The 17,423-nt window shown below is 33.1% G+C and overlaps 1 protein-coding gene across 8 annotated transcripts in view; it reads left to right on the plus strand.

The window, feature by feature from the left end:
* JAK2 (Janus kinase 2) overlaps window positions 1-17,423 on the plus strand; it is a 118,316-nt gene that overhangs the window by 97,293 nt on the left and 3,600 nt on the right. For 6 of the 8 annotated variants that reach the window (XM_049092828.1, XM_049092831.1, XM_025423506.3 and 3 more), the window contains 10 exons: window positions 1,809-1,936; window positions 2,703-2,841; window positions 4,641-4,792; window positions 4,932-5,082; window positions 5,921-6,057; window positions 8,742-8,931; window positions 9,530-9,654; window positions 9,827-9,999; window positions 15,186-15,303; window positions 17,232-17,345. In XM_049092828.1, the coding sequence (XP_048948785.1) occupies window positions 1,809-1,936; window positions 2,703-2,841; window positions 4,641-4,792; window positions 4,932-5,082; window positions 5,921-6,057; window positions 8,742-8,931; window positions 9,530-9,654; window positions 9,827-9,999; window positions 15,186-15,303; window positions 17,232-17,345 (1,427 nt within the window). Of the gene's footprint in view, window positions 1-1,808; window positions 1,937-2,702; window positions 2,842-4,640; window positions 4,793-4,931; window positions 5,083-5,920; window positions 6,058-8,741; window positions 8,932-9,529; window positions 9,655-9,826; window positions 10,000-14,589; window positions 14,746-15,185; window positions 15,304-17,231; window positions 17,346-17,423 lie in introns of those variants that run through there. The other 2 variants (XR_007401641.1, XM_049092839.1) reach the window with 2 other exon arrangements.

Here is a 17,423-nt window from a genome sequence, read left to right on the forward strand (position 1 = left end):
GATCAAGAGGATCACAATTTGAGATAAGATTATGCATTTTATTTATTTTTATTTTTATTTGGAGGAGGGAGGGACAGAGACAGAGGAGAGAGAGGGAAAGAGAAAACCTTAAACAGGCTCCACACCTAGCACAGAGCCTGACTCCGAGCTCACCACAGGACTGGATCATACAACCCTGAGATTATGACCTGAGCTGAAATCATGAGTCAGAGGCTTGACCTGCCGAGCCACTCCGGTGCCCCAAGATCATGCATTTTAAAACAAAGGTGAAGCATAAGTGTGTGTGAAGTATAGGCAGTTAACTTACTGGGCCATGAACTAACATGGATTACAATGTGAAAGTCTGTCAGAATTTCTTTAAAGATCTGTATCATGATGCCATGGTTAAATTTTTTGCTTAAATTTTTTGAGTTTTTATTTTATCTTAATTTTCCATTTTTATAATTAAATCCAAATCCTTTTTTCTCATTTATATAACTTACTGTTTATGCATTAGAAACAACAAAATAATCTCAATAAATTTAGATTTGAAATTAAAAACCTGACCTTATTGCCTTACAAATTAGTCCTAGATGACTATAAATAAACTCTAAACTCAGTTTAATTATTAAACAACACGTCTTTATGTACAAACAGTCTTGGCTTTTGGTGACTTGGTCAGTACTAACATGGCTAGAAATTTTTATATGTCTTAAAGGCAGCCAGAGACTGTTTTTAGAAGCAAAGTGTATCTTAATAGTATATTTAAAATATACTTCTAAAGATAAATGCAAAACTAATTTTTGCTTTTTTGCAGTATATAATTAAAGGATAATAGAGTTCAAACTCAAATTCTCCTTAATGCCTGCAAGAATAGACATTGCTATACATTTTTATGTGTGGAAGAAGAATTTCAGGAAGTTTTGATGTCTAAATGTAGTAGAGTCCCTCCTTATCTGCAGCGTATTGTTCCAAGACCCCCAGGGGATGCCTGAAACTGAGGATAGTACCCAGCCTTATGTACACCATGTCTTTTCCCATACATACGTACCTGTGATAAAGTTTAGTTTGTAAATTAGGCATAATAAGAGATGACAACAATAACTAGTAATAAAATAGAAAAATCATAGCAATCTGCTGTAGTAAAAGTTTATGCAAATCTGGTCTCTTTCTCCATCAAAATATCATATTTATACTATGCTCACCCTTCTTCGTCTTATGTTGATGTGAGATGATAAAATGCCTGTGTGCTGAGATGAAGTGAAATGAATGACGTAGGTAGGCACTGTGATGCAGTATTAGGCTTCTACCTTCTGACAGTCAGAAAAGAGGATCATCTGCTTCTGAACCTGTTGACTATGGGTAGCTGAAACCGTGGAAAGCACACCCATAGATAAGCAGGGGACCCTACTGTAGTTTCATGGAAGAGAGGTCAACTCTGATAAATTTTCATTTGTTTAAAAAAAGCAGCTATAATTCAGTGCTAATACATGGAAGTATGCTGGAGTAATATTGTATATATGTAAATATAAAAATATAGCAACAATATAGTAGTAGAGGTATAGAACAATATATTTTATATGTGTATATAATTATGTAATACATGTAATTAATGTAATATTTTGTATATGTAATTGTTAGATCCCTGCATCTTGCTGTCGTGAAAAAAACTAAACCCAAAAATACAACAAATATATTTTACGAGTGAATTTTGCATAATCTCTTTACCTGTACTACTCACATATAACTATATATTTATAAAAGTTTAAAATTACATATATTTTTATCATATGTGTACTTGAGTCTTTAATTTTTATATTTTAATACAGATATTCTGGTTCAGGAATTTGTAAAATTTGGATCATTAGATACATATCTGAAAAAGAATAAGAATTCTATAAATATATTTTGGAAACTTGAAGTGGCTAAACAGTTGGCATGGGCAATGCATTTTCTAGTAAGTAATAAGTATAATTTTTCATCAAAAAGTTACTGTCCTGTCTTATGAAGCAATGTGGAAAGATTCTTGACCCAGGAATAAGAAATACATAAATAAATGCTGAGTCATTTAAAATAATCTGTTAGTTGATGAAAGAGATTATTTTAGACATATATTTATTTATGTAAAATCATGTTTTTGAAAGAGTTTTGTCATTCCATCAATCTCTTAACATTGCTGATGAACACTCTATAGTTTGTGTCACTTGGGTTTAGAGAATTTAATAAAAAATATATAGAAACTTGTACTAGTTATGGATAGCAAAAAAATCCCTGCAGAAAGTCCCTTGTTATGGTATTTGTGGACAATTAGACATTATGCTCAATGAGAAAGCATGTTGCCATAGAAGCAGAATACCAGAGGGCCAGCCAGTGATCAGACTCCTTAGAGTGTTGTACCCACATCTTGCATCTTGCTGCTGAACAGAAACAATACTTAATGTTTAGAAATACATACTGTTTAAAATCTCAGGTTTAGAAAGTGAAGTGGCATTGAGTAATTTTAATACATTCTTTTCATCATGGGCATAGATTGTGGTGTCATTTGAAAAGTAAAACAGAAAACACAGTGCTGCCATAAACCTTACTTTTATTTCAAAGCATGCTTCCAAATTAATGTTAATTAGTTAATACTGTCCTATTTTTTTCTTTAAATCCATGGATATACTAAGTTTTCAAACATTTGTAGATTGATATTTGAATGTCTGTGCATTTAACTTTAATAGGAAGAGAAAGCACTTATTCATGGAAATGTGTGTGCCAAAAATATTCTGCTTATCAGAGAAGAAGACAGGAAGACAGGAAATCCTCCTTTCATCAAACTTAGTGATCCTGGCATTAGTATTACAGTTTTGCCAAAGGACAGTAAGTTCTACAGGAATCTCATTTAACTTTTTTTTAAATTTTCTTTTTATTTGAGTATAGTTGAAACAATGTTACAGTAGTTTCAGGTGTGTAACATAGTGATTCCACATCTCTACTTGGAAAATAGTATTAAAAAAGAATGTTGATAATTTTTTTCTCAACCTCTGTTATTGATATGTTCTTGATTAATAACAAATTGAATTACCATTTTTAGAAATCCAAATTAAGGTATAGTTATATCCTAGGCTCTGTTGATTTCTTCTTTCTTATAAGCATGTTATCATGGACTACAGAATGATTTTTTAAAACAGTTTTAATCCCTACTCGTATGGAAGTTCAGATTTTATCCATTTTTTTAATGTGACATTTTCTAATACATTCTTTGAGCCACAAATTATCTAAATTTTTCTTTTTTTAGTCACTGAATTAAAAATTTGAGAAGATATATTGTCTACTTTGGGATCTTATTTAGTTTAATTATCCAGCTAATTCTGACTTTTAAAAACTTAAAATCTTTTGTGTTAGTTAGCCTTCTATTTAATACAACTGAAGTAAAAATTTCAGTCACATAGTTGAAAGGAGTTTTTTGGTACAAATGTTGCAATTGTATCTCATTAGCTTAGTTAATTTCTCTAATTGAATGTTCTAAATGTAGACTCTTAATAGATCAACTTTTGTGCATTGATGTATCCTATTTGAGCCAACAGTATTGAAGCTTGATAGCTTATCTGATAGTGAAGACAGATAATAGGGCAGAAAATGTTATAGGATTTTAGAACCATATTCAGGGAAACTTTAACTCTTTGGAATGGAAAGGAAGGTGAAAATTTATTCATATGGTTAAAGAGAAAGGAACCTGCTGTAATTATATAGCAAAAATATTCATATTGCTTTACCAAAATATACCAAATGGTGCAATGGATTATCCTTCACTCTTATATATCATTTTATTTGTTTTGTCTATGTATGTATGCCAGATTACCAGAGGTGGATTTAAAATTGCTCCCTCCTAAAAAAATAATAATAATAATAAAAATAAATAAAATTGCTCCCTCCTTCCTTTGAATAGTGTTTTCTGATGAGGTCAAAGACCATAGCAACTTACCTGGGAAATTCCATGATTTTATTTTTTTTATTTTTTATTTTTATTTTATTTTTTTGACTCCATGATTTTAGTGGAAACTACCTATATCAGTTACATACTCATAGTATCTTGGTATAATTCAGTCATTGATCTTCCTGGTGGTCCTTGTTTTCTCATGTACAAGTTAGAATCGCCACTGCTGTTTAATCATTAGAACAGCTCAGAATGACAACATTGCCTTTGTTACTTACACATTGTAAATAAATACCAAAAAAAAAAAAAAAAGCAAAAACAATTTAGGACAAATTTTATGGGAAAAAAATTTTTTTTGAATGCACAACTCATAGGGAAGGGGTAGAGAGAGTAGGAAACGAGTTGAGACATGATGGTTTAATGGAAAGAAGTTTAGTCGATCCAAGATTTGTATAAGATTCTAATTCTTACTGTGCTACTAACAAATTTTGTGACTTTGAGCAAATTACTCAATCTTTATGGGTTTTAGTGTTATCATTGTTAAAGCAGAGATAATGAATTAGATGCTCTCAAAGGTCCTTTCTAGCTCATAAGTGTATGAGCTTGTATGGTGCACATAACACACAACCCCTAACAAACAAAAGACCCAGTTATTCAAATCAGTTTTAAAATTATTTGCATATAAAATAATTACTTACTTGTGGGAACTATTTAATCATACTTTGTTCCTGTCATTTAAAAGTTCTTCAGGAGAGAATACCATGGGTACCACCTGAATGCATTGAAAATCCTAAAAATCTAAATTTGGCGACAGACAAATGGAGTTTTGGTACCACTTTGTGGGAAATCTGCAGTGGAGGAGATAAGCCTCTGAGTGCTTTGGATTCTCAGAGAGTAAGTTTATATTGACTGTGAAGTTAGAATTCTTAATTTTCTTTCGCATGACTTGATATCTTTTTTGCCTGTCTGATGTTAAGAAAGAAGCTTGATATCACATTTTATAGTTCATTCTCATCTGGTTCTTGAATTATAGAAGCTACAGTTTTATGAAGATAGACACCAACTTCCTGCACCAAAGTGGACAGAATTAGCAAATCTTATTAATAATTGTATGGATTATGAACCAGATTTTAGACCTTCTTTCAGAGCCATCATACGAGATCTTAATAGTTTGTTTACTCCAGGTAGGTATTGGTGGAATAGTCTTACTGATTTTCCAGCTATATTTCTATTTTTATTGTATTTAACAAATCTTTACTAATTTTGTAATCTCTTAAGAAGTTCCTTGATGTCGTTTTTTGGTTTTTGTTTTTGTTTTTTTTTAGTTTTAATTCCAGTTAGTTAACATACAGTGTTATTTATATTCGTTTCAGGAATATGATATAGTGAACCTTGATGTCTTTTAGACTCTCTTATGTTCACATGACTTTTCCTACTTTATACATATTCTAGTCTTGATTAAACAGTCTCTCCTTTTTAACAAAGGCTTCTTCAATAACCTGATTTTAGTTTACCAATTAATGAATAGTATACTCTAGAAGTCTCTTTGGCTTATTTGACTTTTTAGAAGCAATTTTTTCTTTTTTTAAACTACTTATGTATTTTATAATTGAGTGGTTTTCTAAACATAAACAAATTTTTTAAACAAATTGTTTAATAAACAAAAATAACTTGTTTTTGTGTGTCCAGTCCTTTAAAGTATGTAGTTAAATGTATATGTGTCTGACCCCTAGGTATTTCCTATTCCAATACTACTTTTCATTCTCACCACAAAAGTCAAAATAATCTTACTTTATAAATACTAAAACTGCCTATTTTGGCAATTATTCTTTGCAAAAGTCTTTCTTGAAAGCCTGTTAGATTATGGGTAATAAAAAAAGACCCTTGTTAGCATAGCTTAAACTATTAGAGTTTTTCTGTGTCATTTGTACATAGTATTTCTAACTCATTCTGATTATTTTGGTTAGCATGAATAAAAGTGTAATTTGCCAGCTAATGTAGTAATATACTTTGTTTCTCCAGATTATGAACTATTAACAGAAAATGACATGTTACCAAATATGAGAATTGGTGCCCTAGGGTTTCCTGGTGCTTTTGAAGACCAAGACCCTACACAGTTTGAAGAGAGACACTTGAAATTTCTACAGCAACTTGGCAAGGTAAGATGTCAGGTTTTTTAAGTAGTTAATATATAATCATAGAACATTTTATTTAGAAAATAGAGGCTTTAGGGACACTTTAGTGGCTCAGTCAGTTAGGCATTCAACTCTTGATCTCAGCTCAGGTCTTGATCCTCAGGGTCATGAGTTCAAGTTGCCTTTCATTTTATAAAAACAACAGCTCTTGGTATGTTGTGTTCTTTACTCTTTTCAATTAGCAGCGTGGTAAAAATATTCAAAGGATGAATTTGTACTTAAAATTATTTCTGTATTCTTTTCTATTTCTGTATTTTTTAAACCAACAGAAATAATGGTGTATTTTAATACTCATAAGAGCTAAGAAAATATTGCAAAACCTTTCTTTTGCTATTTGAATTCTTTTTTTTTTTTTTTTTTTAAGATTTTATTCACCCATTCATGAGAGACACACACAGAGAGAGAAAGAGGCAGAGACACAGGCAGAGGGAGAAGCAGGCTCCACGCAGGGAGCCCGATGTGGGACTTGATCCCAGGTCTCCAGGATCAGGCCCTGGGCTGAAGGCGGCGCTAAAGTGCTGAGCCACCCAGGCTGCCCCATGCTATTTGAATTCTAAAATGAGTATTTTTGTGATCTTTATACTTGTGCCCTCATATACTTACATTCTTTACTTTTCACTTCAGTTTAAAACCTGGATTTTTAAAAATCTTCCTACTCTTCCTTCATGGTGCAGATCTGGGACACACAGATCTGGACTCGCTGCTACTACTCTTCAAACATCAGACTCTCAAGCATCATTAATAGTCCTATGTGAATATGGTTATTATTCTCTCCTTACCATTGGCCAGCATCTTGGTCAACGCTCCACATTCCTTGAATACTTTGTTACTCATTGTTTTCATCTTCACCTTACACTGCCATTATTTTCTTCATCTTACCTTGCCATTATTTTAAATTCCTCAACCTCTCTATCTTAAATCTGTGTCTGTGTTAACTGACCACCTTGAATTCTGTAATCTCTGATAATTATCTTCCTTATGACATGTCAGACCCTGAAATCTCTCTCTGGCTATAACTTTGTATCTTTAGTTTCTTTCCAACACAAAAATCCTTCTTTGATATCTTTATTACTACATCTTTGATCCTTTCTTCTTCCTGAACCCTACTAGCTACCTTCTAGATTCAGCTCTCCTTTTCCAGCCTAGGTAGACCTCCTGGTAGACCATTGAAACTCTGCTTCCACTCACTCGTATCCACATTCTATCACCTTCCCTCCCTTGATTATCTCTTTTACTTTCCTTGTTTCCTAGTGTAGGAACACTAGAATTCTGAATTATTTTTTTTTCTATTTGTGTTTTCATCTCTCAAACACTGTGAAAAAACAATCAGATATAAATGTTTGTCTTCATTGCAAATTGATTTCCAACATTGGCTGGCATTCAGGACTCTCTTAATTGGTAGTTCTTTTATTCTCTAGGATTTGATTTCTCCTGTGGTGCCCATTCCAAGTATTTTCATTCCCTTCTGGTTTCCTGTCCTAAATCTATTTCTTCACTCTCAGTGTTTGCCTTTATCTTCTTCAAAAGAAAATAGAGGTATTCTAAATTAAAACAGTGAGATTGATTTGTGCCTATCAAACTGACAAAGATTTAGAAAAATTAGTGTTTAGTGTTGGCAGGAATATGATAAAATTGACATTTTTTCCACTGCTTATTTGAACTTAAATCAGAGATTCCTTCAGGAGAACTTCCTTCAGGAGAACTTCTGTTGCAGCAGGTATCAGGGGCCTTTGAAATGTCCATATTCCTTGAACTGCTAATTCTACTTTTAAGAAAAGTATATAGACAGTAAGTTTTAAATTAAAAAATAGATTTTGTTAAAGACTGACCTTTTAAAAAATGTGGGACCATCCCCATAGGCTAATAAACATTTCTTCTTTTCTTGAGCAAATAAATCAACCATAACAAAATACCATCACTGGAGGCCTGAACAATAGAAGTTTATTTCTCCTAGTTCTGAGGGCTGAAGGCTAAGGTTAAGTGCTGGCAGTGTTCAGTTTCTAGTGAGGACTCTCTTCTTGGCTTCCATATGACCACTTTCTTGGTTCTGTCTTCACATGGCAGAGAGCTCTGGTGTCTTTTCTTTTTCTTATAAAGGCACCAGCCATATCAGAATAAGGCCTCACCTTTATGATCTCATTTCAGCTTTATCACCTCTTTATAGGTCCTATCTTCGAATACACTCACTTTGGGGGTTAAGGTTTTATCATAGGAATTTTGGGGGAACACAGACATTCAGTCAATAACAGACCCTTCCTTGTTCTATTCAGCTCACTGTCAGTGATATCAAAGGGTATATTGTGAAGAAGCAAAGATCTTTTTGGAAGTTAAAGATAGAGATTTAAGAATTCCCTGGCCTGTCTCTTGGGCTATTTTAATAATTCATGTTCATGATTTGTTTAAATGCTTTTTTGAAATTGTTTATACTCCAGCCTGTAATTTCTCTTGAAGAAATTAAATATATAGGTTTACTATCTACCTGTTGAAGTGTTATTTCCTTTTCTTATTCTGAAAATTGCCTAATGTAACCTTAGAGTTACATCTGCTAATTTTAGCTGCTGTATACAGAATTGTCTGTATAATTAGAATTTATTAGTAATTTGTCTATAAGACTTGAGATTTCTAGCCTAATGTGATGTGTTGTTTAGGGTAATTTTGGCAGTGTGGAGATGTGCCGATATGACCCTCTACAAGACAACACTGGGGAGGTGGTAGCTGTGAAGAAGCTCCAGCACAGTACTGAAGAGCACCTGAGAGACTTTGAGAGGGAAATTGAAATCCTTAAATCCCTGCAGCATGACAACATTGTAAAGTACAAGGGAGTGTGCTACAGTGCTGGTATGTTGCCCATTGAAACCTATTTTGAATGCAAGGTACGTTCTTGGCATCCTGGATAATGGAAACATAAAATGTCTCAAGGTCTGGACTTTACATGCCTGTGCCTGAGGAGAGAAGCATTTAGGTGACTGGAGATTGTGCTTGGTGACAGTGGGCTAGAACTACAAGAAGTGTTTGGCTCCTGGTTATTCATTCTTTTCACCACAGATGGTGGTTACCATGCTTAAGCTTACCAAGAGACTATCATTTTTAAATAAACAAATTGTCTTTGCTCTCATTTTCTATGAAAATATTTTTTAAATTAGATACTTTTTGTTCAGTACAGATGAGGAAAAAGGAAATTTTCTCATCAGCTTATCTGGGTTTGCATAAAGGGTTACATGAGATTAAGCCATAACTATTTTTTTAGCTTCTTTTCAAAACTTTTTTATTCAAAAAGCCTGTGTTCTTAACTATTACATCCCTTAATTTAGAATCAAGTTTTGTCATCTTAGAGATTATATATATCTTTAAGTCATTTATGTATGATTATTTTCTAATATTTTATCAGTAAAGTATGGCAAAGTAAAACATTGTATTCCCATTTGTGTGTTAAAAGGCCGGCGTAATCTAAGATTAATTATGGAATATTTACCATATGGAAGTTTACGAGACTACCTCCAAAAACATAAAGAACGAATAGATCATAAAAAACTTCTGCAGTATACATCTCAGATATGCAAGGTACTTAATATCCTGGCTACTTGTTGTAAATGAAAAGAACATGCTGAAGTAATTGTTACAAAGTCCTCTAGAGTTTTTCTTAGATAATGAAGGAAGCTTATAGAGGAAAGACCATTTAAATTGTTTATGTTTATAAAACTTAGCTGAAATAAAAATGTCGTTTTATCAATAGGGCATGGAGTATCTTGGTACAAAAAGGTATATACACAGGGATCTGGCAACAAGGAATATATTGGTGGAGAATGAAAACAGGGTTAAAATTGGAGATTTTGGGTTAACCAAAGTCTTGCCACAAGACAAAGAATACTACAAAGTGAAAGAACCTGGTGAAAGTCCCATATTCTGGTGAGTATATTTTAGTGCAATAAAATAAAATTCTAGAGCACAAACTTCAAACTTTTATTTTTATTAACAGTTTGTCATTTATATATTTATAATCATAGCAAAAGTTTATCATGCTTGCTTTGGGCTAAATGCATTTCATGGATTATCTCATCTAATCTTTATAACAAGCCTTGAGAACATGTGTTATTCTTATTCTATTTTGAGTGTGAGGGAACTGAAGTGTACACAGGTTAAATAGCTTGCTCAAGGTCGTATGACCAGTAAATGGTAGAATTAGGATTCAAATCCAGACAGTCTGTTCTCAAAATTTGGGCTTTTAAGCTTTCTTAACCATAATGGTGATTTAATCTGGCATTAAATGAGCTTTTTTTTTTTTTTTTTTTTAAGATTTTATTTATTTATTCATGAGAGACACAGAGAGAGACCTAGGCAGAGGGAGACGAGAAGCAGGCTCCCTGTGGGGAGCCCGATTTGGGACTTGATCCCAGGACTCCGGGATCATTGAGCCAAAGGCAGATACTCAACCACTGAGCTACCCAGGTGCCCCTAAATGAACATTTTATAGCAATTTGAAGCTAACAATAATTTTTGATCTTCAGTTGAAATTGTGAGTTGCAAGGAACATACAAACCTAGTTTTTTTATGTGGGATACATTGTTTTTATTGGTTTGTGCTTTGATGCAAGGTCTTTTTTATTCATTTATGGTACATTTTGTTTTATAGAAATGAATTGCTGAAATTCTATTTAAACATTTCAACTTGGGATACACTCCAAATAGACTTTAATTCTGGTTTATTCATCTGCTGAAATAATACTATTAAGATTATGTTGTTTAAATCAGATGTTAGTGTTAAGGGATGAATTTTATTTAAGTATGTCTTCTTATAACTATCAATTTTTAAATATTTTAGATTCATCAGAATTATTAGAAATTATTCAGCTACTCTTAAGTTCATTGATCATCCATATATGATAGTTATCTTTATTTTAATATATCTGTGAGGTTTACAACTAATCCCAGCTATTACAAATTGTTAGTCTAAATTAGGTAAGAAAGCACCAATGATTTAATTTTGATTTTACAATTTCACAATTTTAATATACTTACTTCAACTGAAAAATGAAGTCCGATTTCGTTGATTTAGAACATGATTTGAACAAATGGATTATTTACACAGAAGAGTAATATATAATGATATTGTGAATGTTTTACAGAAAAGTCCTTATCTTTTATAGAGGTGCATACTGAAATAATTATCATTGAAATACTGTCATGTCCAGAATTCGCTTCCTATAAATCCAGTGGGGTGGAGATGGGGAATAGTCCATAAAACAAGGCAGGCAAAGAATTTAACTAGGTGACATGTTGTACATGGTTGCTTATTGTTCTCTTAATTTCTATGTGTTTGAAATGTTTCATAACAAAAACACTTTGAAGGAACATCCTGGTGATAATCAGTAGCATTACTGTCATCTGATTGTTTTTAGGATAGGTGAAACTAGAAAATAAGACTCCTTGAAACTTAATTTAACTATCTACTTCGGTTATGTTCCCCAGTGATGCATGAATTTCATTCTTTTTTTTTTTCCCAGAATGAGAAACTAAAGAAGTTAAATGGAATTAACTAGAAATCCATAAAGCTTAGCTCTGTGAATTTCCAGTGATTTGGGCATACTTAATGAATACACTTTTTTTTTTTTTAATGAATACACTTAAATAAAAACTTATTAAGTACCTACCTACTCTTTGAAGCACCATTCAAAGAACTGGGGTATGAAGATAAGGTCAATATGGGAGGAGGAAGGGGGAAGCAACTGCGCCTAGTTATTAGGAAGACCAAACTAAAGAAGAGCTTGATGTGGCAAGCATATTCAGCTAACAGGTCCACTACTCATTATCCCTTCCCTTTAGGAGCTCATAGTTTAGGAAAAATCAAATGCATGATCAAATCATTGCAATGTAGTGTATAAGTGTAATGAAGAAGATGGTAGGAAAACATAAGAATACAAATCTGTTGAGGGTTTAAATTACAGAAACGCACAACTAAGAAATGACATTTCAACTATTGATTAATAGTTTACCAGGTTAGAGAAGAAGAAAGGCATTCCATTAGGAGGGAGAAAACTTGTTTGTATAATAAGTAGATAGGAATGGAAGGAGTTTTGTTATAAGAGTACTCATTTTTGTGAGTCTTTATGAGATAAGCAACAAGAAAAATATAGTGATGTACCATTAAAATTTATCTGTTAGCTGGCAGTTTCATTAGATCCATTCTTTTTTCATTTTTATTGAAAAACCACTAGATTTTCAAAAGAGAAGTCTCTAGAGTCATTCCTTTTCTCAATTTCTGGGAAGTATACCAAAAGTTTTTCCAAAGTCTGACTTCATTTTTCAGTTGAAGTAAGTATTAAAATTGTGAAGTTGTAAAATCAAAATTAAAAAACACTTTGCAGAGCACATGTACAGAGAGAGGCATGTTTGTAACAAAGCTAACAAAGCATATTCACCAGACCACCTTTCTTTTAGGATTCCTTCATTTCTCATTTTAAATATTTAGTTTCATACCTAATATTGTATTTTTTGTTATAAAGAAAGCTCCTAAATTATGTAAGCTTTGGGCCCTCTGTTTCTGGAAATTGCAAGGACAGTCAAGATAAGTTCCAGATGATACATACTTAGTATAATTAATTTTATATTGTTATGAAAATCATTTCTCATTACTTAGTTTACAGTAAATAATACAGAATAAAATGTAGCTAAGATTGTAACACATGAAATAAGGTATATGGTAAAAGGTCTAGTATTCCTTCGGTAAATGTGTTGGGGAGAGGTATATATCAAACTCTGATTTTTGACTTTGGAGAATCATTAGGAGTTAGTACAAAAATCAGAAATAAGATTTTTTATCATGATCAAAGTTTTCCTGTGTATTTATGTACTGCTAAAAACTAATCAGATAGGCAGCTGGTTATGGCTTTATTTTCATATTAATAACTATTAAATGTTTTATATAATGAAATGAGGCTGACTAAATTTTGTATAAATAATTAAGAATATAAGTTGATAAAATAGGTTTTCACTGGGGGCACCTGGGTGGTTCAGCTGATTAAGTGTTTGACTCTTGAGCTCAAATCGGGTCTTGATCTCAGGGTCATGAGTTCAAGCCCTGTGTTGGGCTCCAGTGTGGAGCCTACTTTAAAAAAATAAAAGTTTTTAACTAATAAATTGAATAATGAACACCAAATCTGAAGTATGAAAGGGAATGCATACAATTCTTATCCATGAAATTTAGCCATCATACCTTTCTGGATAGATGATTCTTTTTTTTTAAGATTTTATTTATTTATTTATTCATGACAGACACAGAGAGAAAGAGAGAGGCAGAGACACAGGCAGAGGGAGAAGCAGGCTCCACGCAGGGAGCCTGATGTGGGACTCGATCCCGGGTCTCCAGGATCACGCCCCGGGCTGAAGGCGGTGTGAAACCACTGGGCCACCGAGACTGCCCTGGATAGATGATTCTTGAGAAAGACATTCTTGGATCACAAAGCTGGCAAGATGCTTATAAGCAAAAGCTTTTTAAAAAAATTTATGTACATTTCAAAGAGAAAATTAGCAGTGATGAGTTTTCTAAAGTAAATGCTCTGAGAGGGGGAAGAGTCTTTTCTCTCATTTTCAACAGAATTATTTTTTTCTTTTTTGATTTGTATTTATCTTTATGTGGGAGAGAGAAAACCAGCCTTGAAGATGAAGGGGGGAAATTGTAGACCGTGCTTTCATTGAAAACTGGAGGAAGAGACTGTTTTGCAAGCGTTGGGGGAATAGAAGAAGGTTATATTCCATTTGTGAGATAAAACTAACATATGTTTAAAAATAATTATATGAAAAACTATTTAAAACTAAATGTAAAAATAGTATGGTTAACTGTATAGTATGAACAGTAATAAATGAGAAGTTCAGTATCATGAGGTCATTAAGACCTTGAGTAGCAGAGAATGATCTATGGAAGTGAGGAAACTTAAATTGGATTTTGAAGGAGAGATTAAATTAATATAATTCACATGTTTAATCTCATTAGTCTAAAACAGATCTTTGTCACCATCCTCTGTAAATAGGGATAAACTTAGCGATAGAACCATAACATTCACAGTCCATTAGCCAGAATCCTCCCTTGGATAGTGTGGATACTTGAGGAGACAATGACATCGTTTCCCCCTATGACTTTCTATTTTCTGTGTTTCCTGTCATAACCCTCCTTCTGATTAACAGGTTCTTTCTTTTTTGTTTATAGCTTCAAGTCTTGTTCCAGTTTAAAAGCCATATTTTTTTTCCCCTCTGGGAGACTTATCTCGATTCATTTAAAGCTTTAATTTGCAAAGAGCATCTTTTTTTTTTTTTCCTTTAAATTTCAGTTCCTGGAAGGTACTTTGCAGTTAACTCTGGTGTCACTTATAAATACGAAAATAATTTTTTTTGGATTTGGTTATTTTTGTGTGCCAAAGATTCTCAAGACTACCCTCAGGTCTGATGATTCACTGGGAGGACTCCTAGGTCTCTGCAGTCTACTCATGGCTATGGTTCATTTCAGAGAAAGGATATAAAGCAAAATCAGTGAAGGGAAAAGCCATTTGGAGCAAAACCTGGAGGAAACCAAGCACAAGCTTCCAAGGATCCTCTCCCAGAAAAGTCTCATGGGACAACATTTAATTCTCCCAGCAGTGAATCCTGACAGCACGTTTTCTGCCTGGCATGTACCAAAATTTCAGACTCCCAGAAAGAAAGCAGGGGTGTTGATTATGAACCATATTGTTTGCAGAAACAGTTTTGGCCCAGTGAGCCACTCTAGCATTTTAGGCAACCCTTCTGAAATCTAAGTTCCCAGGCAACAGTCAGTTGTCCACATTGCAAGCAAGGTTTGTGAGGGTGGCAGCCTCAGGCCTGCTTCTGTTAACTCTTTTCTGTACACCCTATTTTTTTAATCCAATGATTTTGTGGTAAAAAGAGTTGGCATATCAAGTAACTTTTTTTTTAATAAAGTATAGTTGATACATGTCACATTAGTTTCAAGTGTACAGCATCGTGATTCAAACAGTCTATATGTTCACCACAAGTGTAGCTACCATCTGTCACCACAACTATTAGAATTCAAATAACTGTCTTATAAATGCTTTTTGTATATTACAGGTATGCTCCAGAATCATTGACAGAGAGCAAGTTTTCTGTGGCTTCAGATGTCTGGAGCTTTGGAGTGGTTCTATATGAACTTTTCACATATATTGAGAAGAGTAAAAGTCCACCAGCGGTTAGTAGGCTTTTTATTTACTTTTTTCTTAACATGAGAAACCCTTTTTCTGAAGAATAATAAGTTTAGGACTCATTTTAGAGCTTCTTATTGCTTATTTATAAGACAACATCCAACAAAGTAGCCCTAAACTCATTCATTGACTTGCATTTTTGAGAGGGAGTGGGTTGGAGAGGAAATAAATAAGTAAATAAAGGAAAGGGAGGGGAGGGGAGTGTATAGTCTCTCTTTTTAAAAAAAATTAAATATTTAATTTATTTATTCATGAGAGACAGAGAGGGAGTAAGAGAGGCAAAGGCACAGGCAGAGGTAGAAGCAGGCTCCGTGCAGGGAGCCTGACGTGGGTGGGACTCGATCCTGGGTCTCCAGGATCAGGCCCTGGTCTGAAGGCTGTGCTAAACCGCTGAGCCACGCGGGCTGCCCCTGTATAGTCTCTTTAAATGATTTTTAGTAAAGCTAATAAATTTATTCACTCTAGAAATTATTGAGTTAAACACTTAAAAATAATTTTCCCTATTCTATAATTTTTTAAAAAAGGAAACCATGAAAAAGAAAATAAACCATCTCTAATTCATCTTCTTAAGATAACCTTTTTAATATTGTATGTTTTCTTCCAGGCTTTTAAAAATTTTATATATGAAACTGAAATTTTATCAAATATATTTCTTTTATAAAATAAAGGTCATACTGTACAGTTTGCTATCCTACTTTTTCATGAAGTACTATAGCATGGATATTTACCTATATTAGTAAATATTTACTTAAATTTGATTTCTAACTTCTGGGTATCATTTTATCATAAGGATAAAATTTCTGGAAATTTTTTTTCTCTTTTTCAGTCTTAATTTTAAGTAATACTTCAATGAACATAGTGAACATCCTTTTATATAAATGTTTGTATCTCTTGTCACCTTAGAATAGAAGTGTAATTATAGGTAAAAGATTATGAACTCTTTTCAGGGTTTTTGATTATTTTAAAATTCTTTCAAGAAGAGTTGTACCAGATTGTACTCTCAATGGAGTGCATAAGAGTATACATTTGATCATTTGCCAGTATTGGCCATTATATGTTTATGTGGTTTTGTCCAATTGATAGAAGTTATATTTATTTGATTTTAATTTGTATTTCTATTAGTGTGACTGAGTACATATTTATTGGACATTGGAAGTGAGTATATGCATTATGTGCTTTGCCCATTTTTATATTCATAATTTTTCTTAACCTGCTTATAAGAGCTCTCTATAATAACTATAAATAAGTGATGTGTTTATCATAAATATTTCTTTAGCTTATAGTTAAGACTTAAATTGTAGGAACTTTTAACATACGAACATCTTCCCTCCATTTCATTTATGCTTAAATATGCATTCTGCATTTTCTTTTTATTATGTCCTCTTTTATAGTCAACATTTTATTTCAGCTGAAATGTAATGCGTTAAAACAACAATAAAAAAAAACCAAATATGTCTGCGTTCACTCATTTTGGACCCTTCCCAGGGAATTTGTGCCAAGTATATCATAGTTACAGAAGTGGCATGATAGAGGTTCCACATTCAGTGGTCTTTTCTGAAATTAGATTGAAAAGGTTTTAATAAGGCAGCTCCGGTGGGTGGCTCAGCAGTTTAGCGCCACCTTCAGTCCAGGGTGTGGTCCTGGAGACCTGGGATTGAGTCCCATGTCAGGCTCCCTGCATGGAATGGAGCCTGCCTCTCCCTTTACCTGTGTCTGTGTCTCTCATGAATAACTAAATAAAATCTTAAAAAAAAAAAAAGTTTTAATCCTCAGAATAGTTTTTTAAAAGTTCTCAAACATGTAAGAAAACCTACATATACAGAATTTTTCACATTTACTAGAAGTTGGGAAAGCTGGTTCAAATTAAATATACCTAAAAAAAGAGACCTCATTGAAAAGTGGGTTTGTATTACAGGAATTTATGCGTATGATTGGCAACGACAAGCAAGGACAGATGATTGTGTTTCATTTGATAGAACTCCTAAAGAATAATGGAAGATTACCAAGACCAGATGGATGCCCAGATGAGGTAACAAAAAAATCCATTCTTTATCCACATTCACTAGGTGTTTTTATTTTCCTTTTTACATAAAGATGATCACTTTAT

The sequence above is a fragment of the Canis lupus genome, chromosome 1 (genome assembly GCF_003254725.2).
Source record: "Canis lupus dingo isolate Sandy chromosome 1, ASM325472v2, whole genome shotgun sequence".
Classification (NCBI taxonomy): Eukaryota; Metazoa; Chordata; class Mammalia; order Carnivora; family Canidae; genus Canis; species Canis lupus.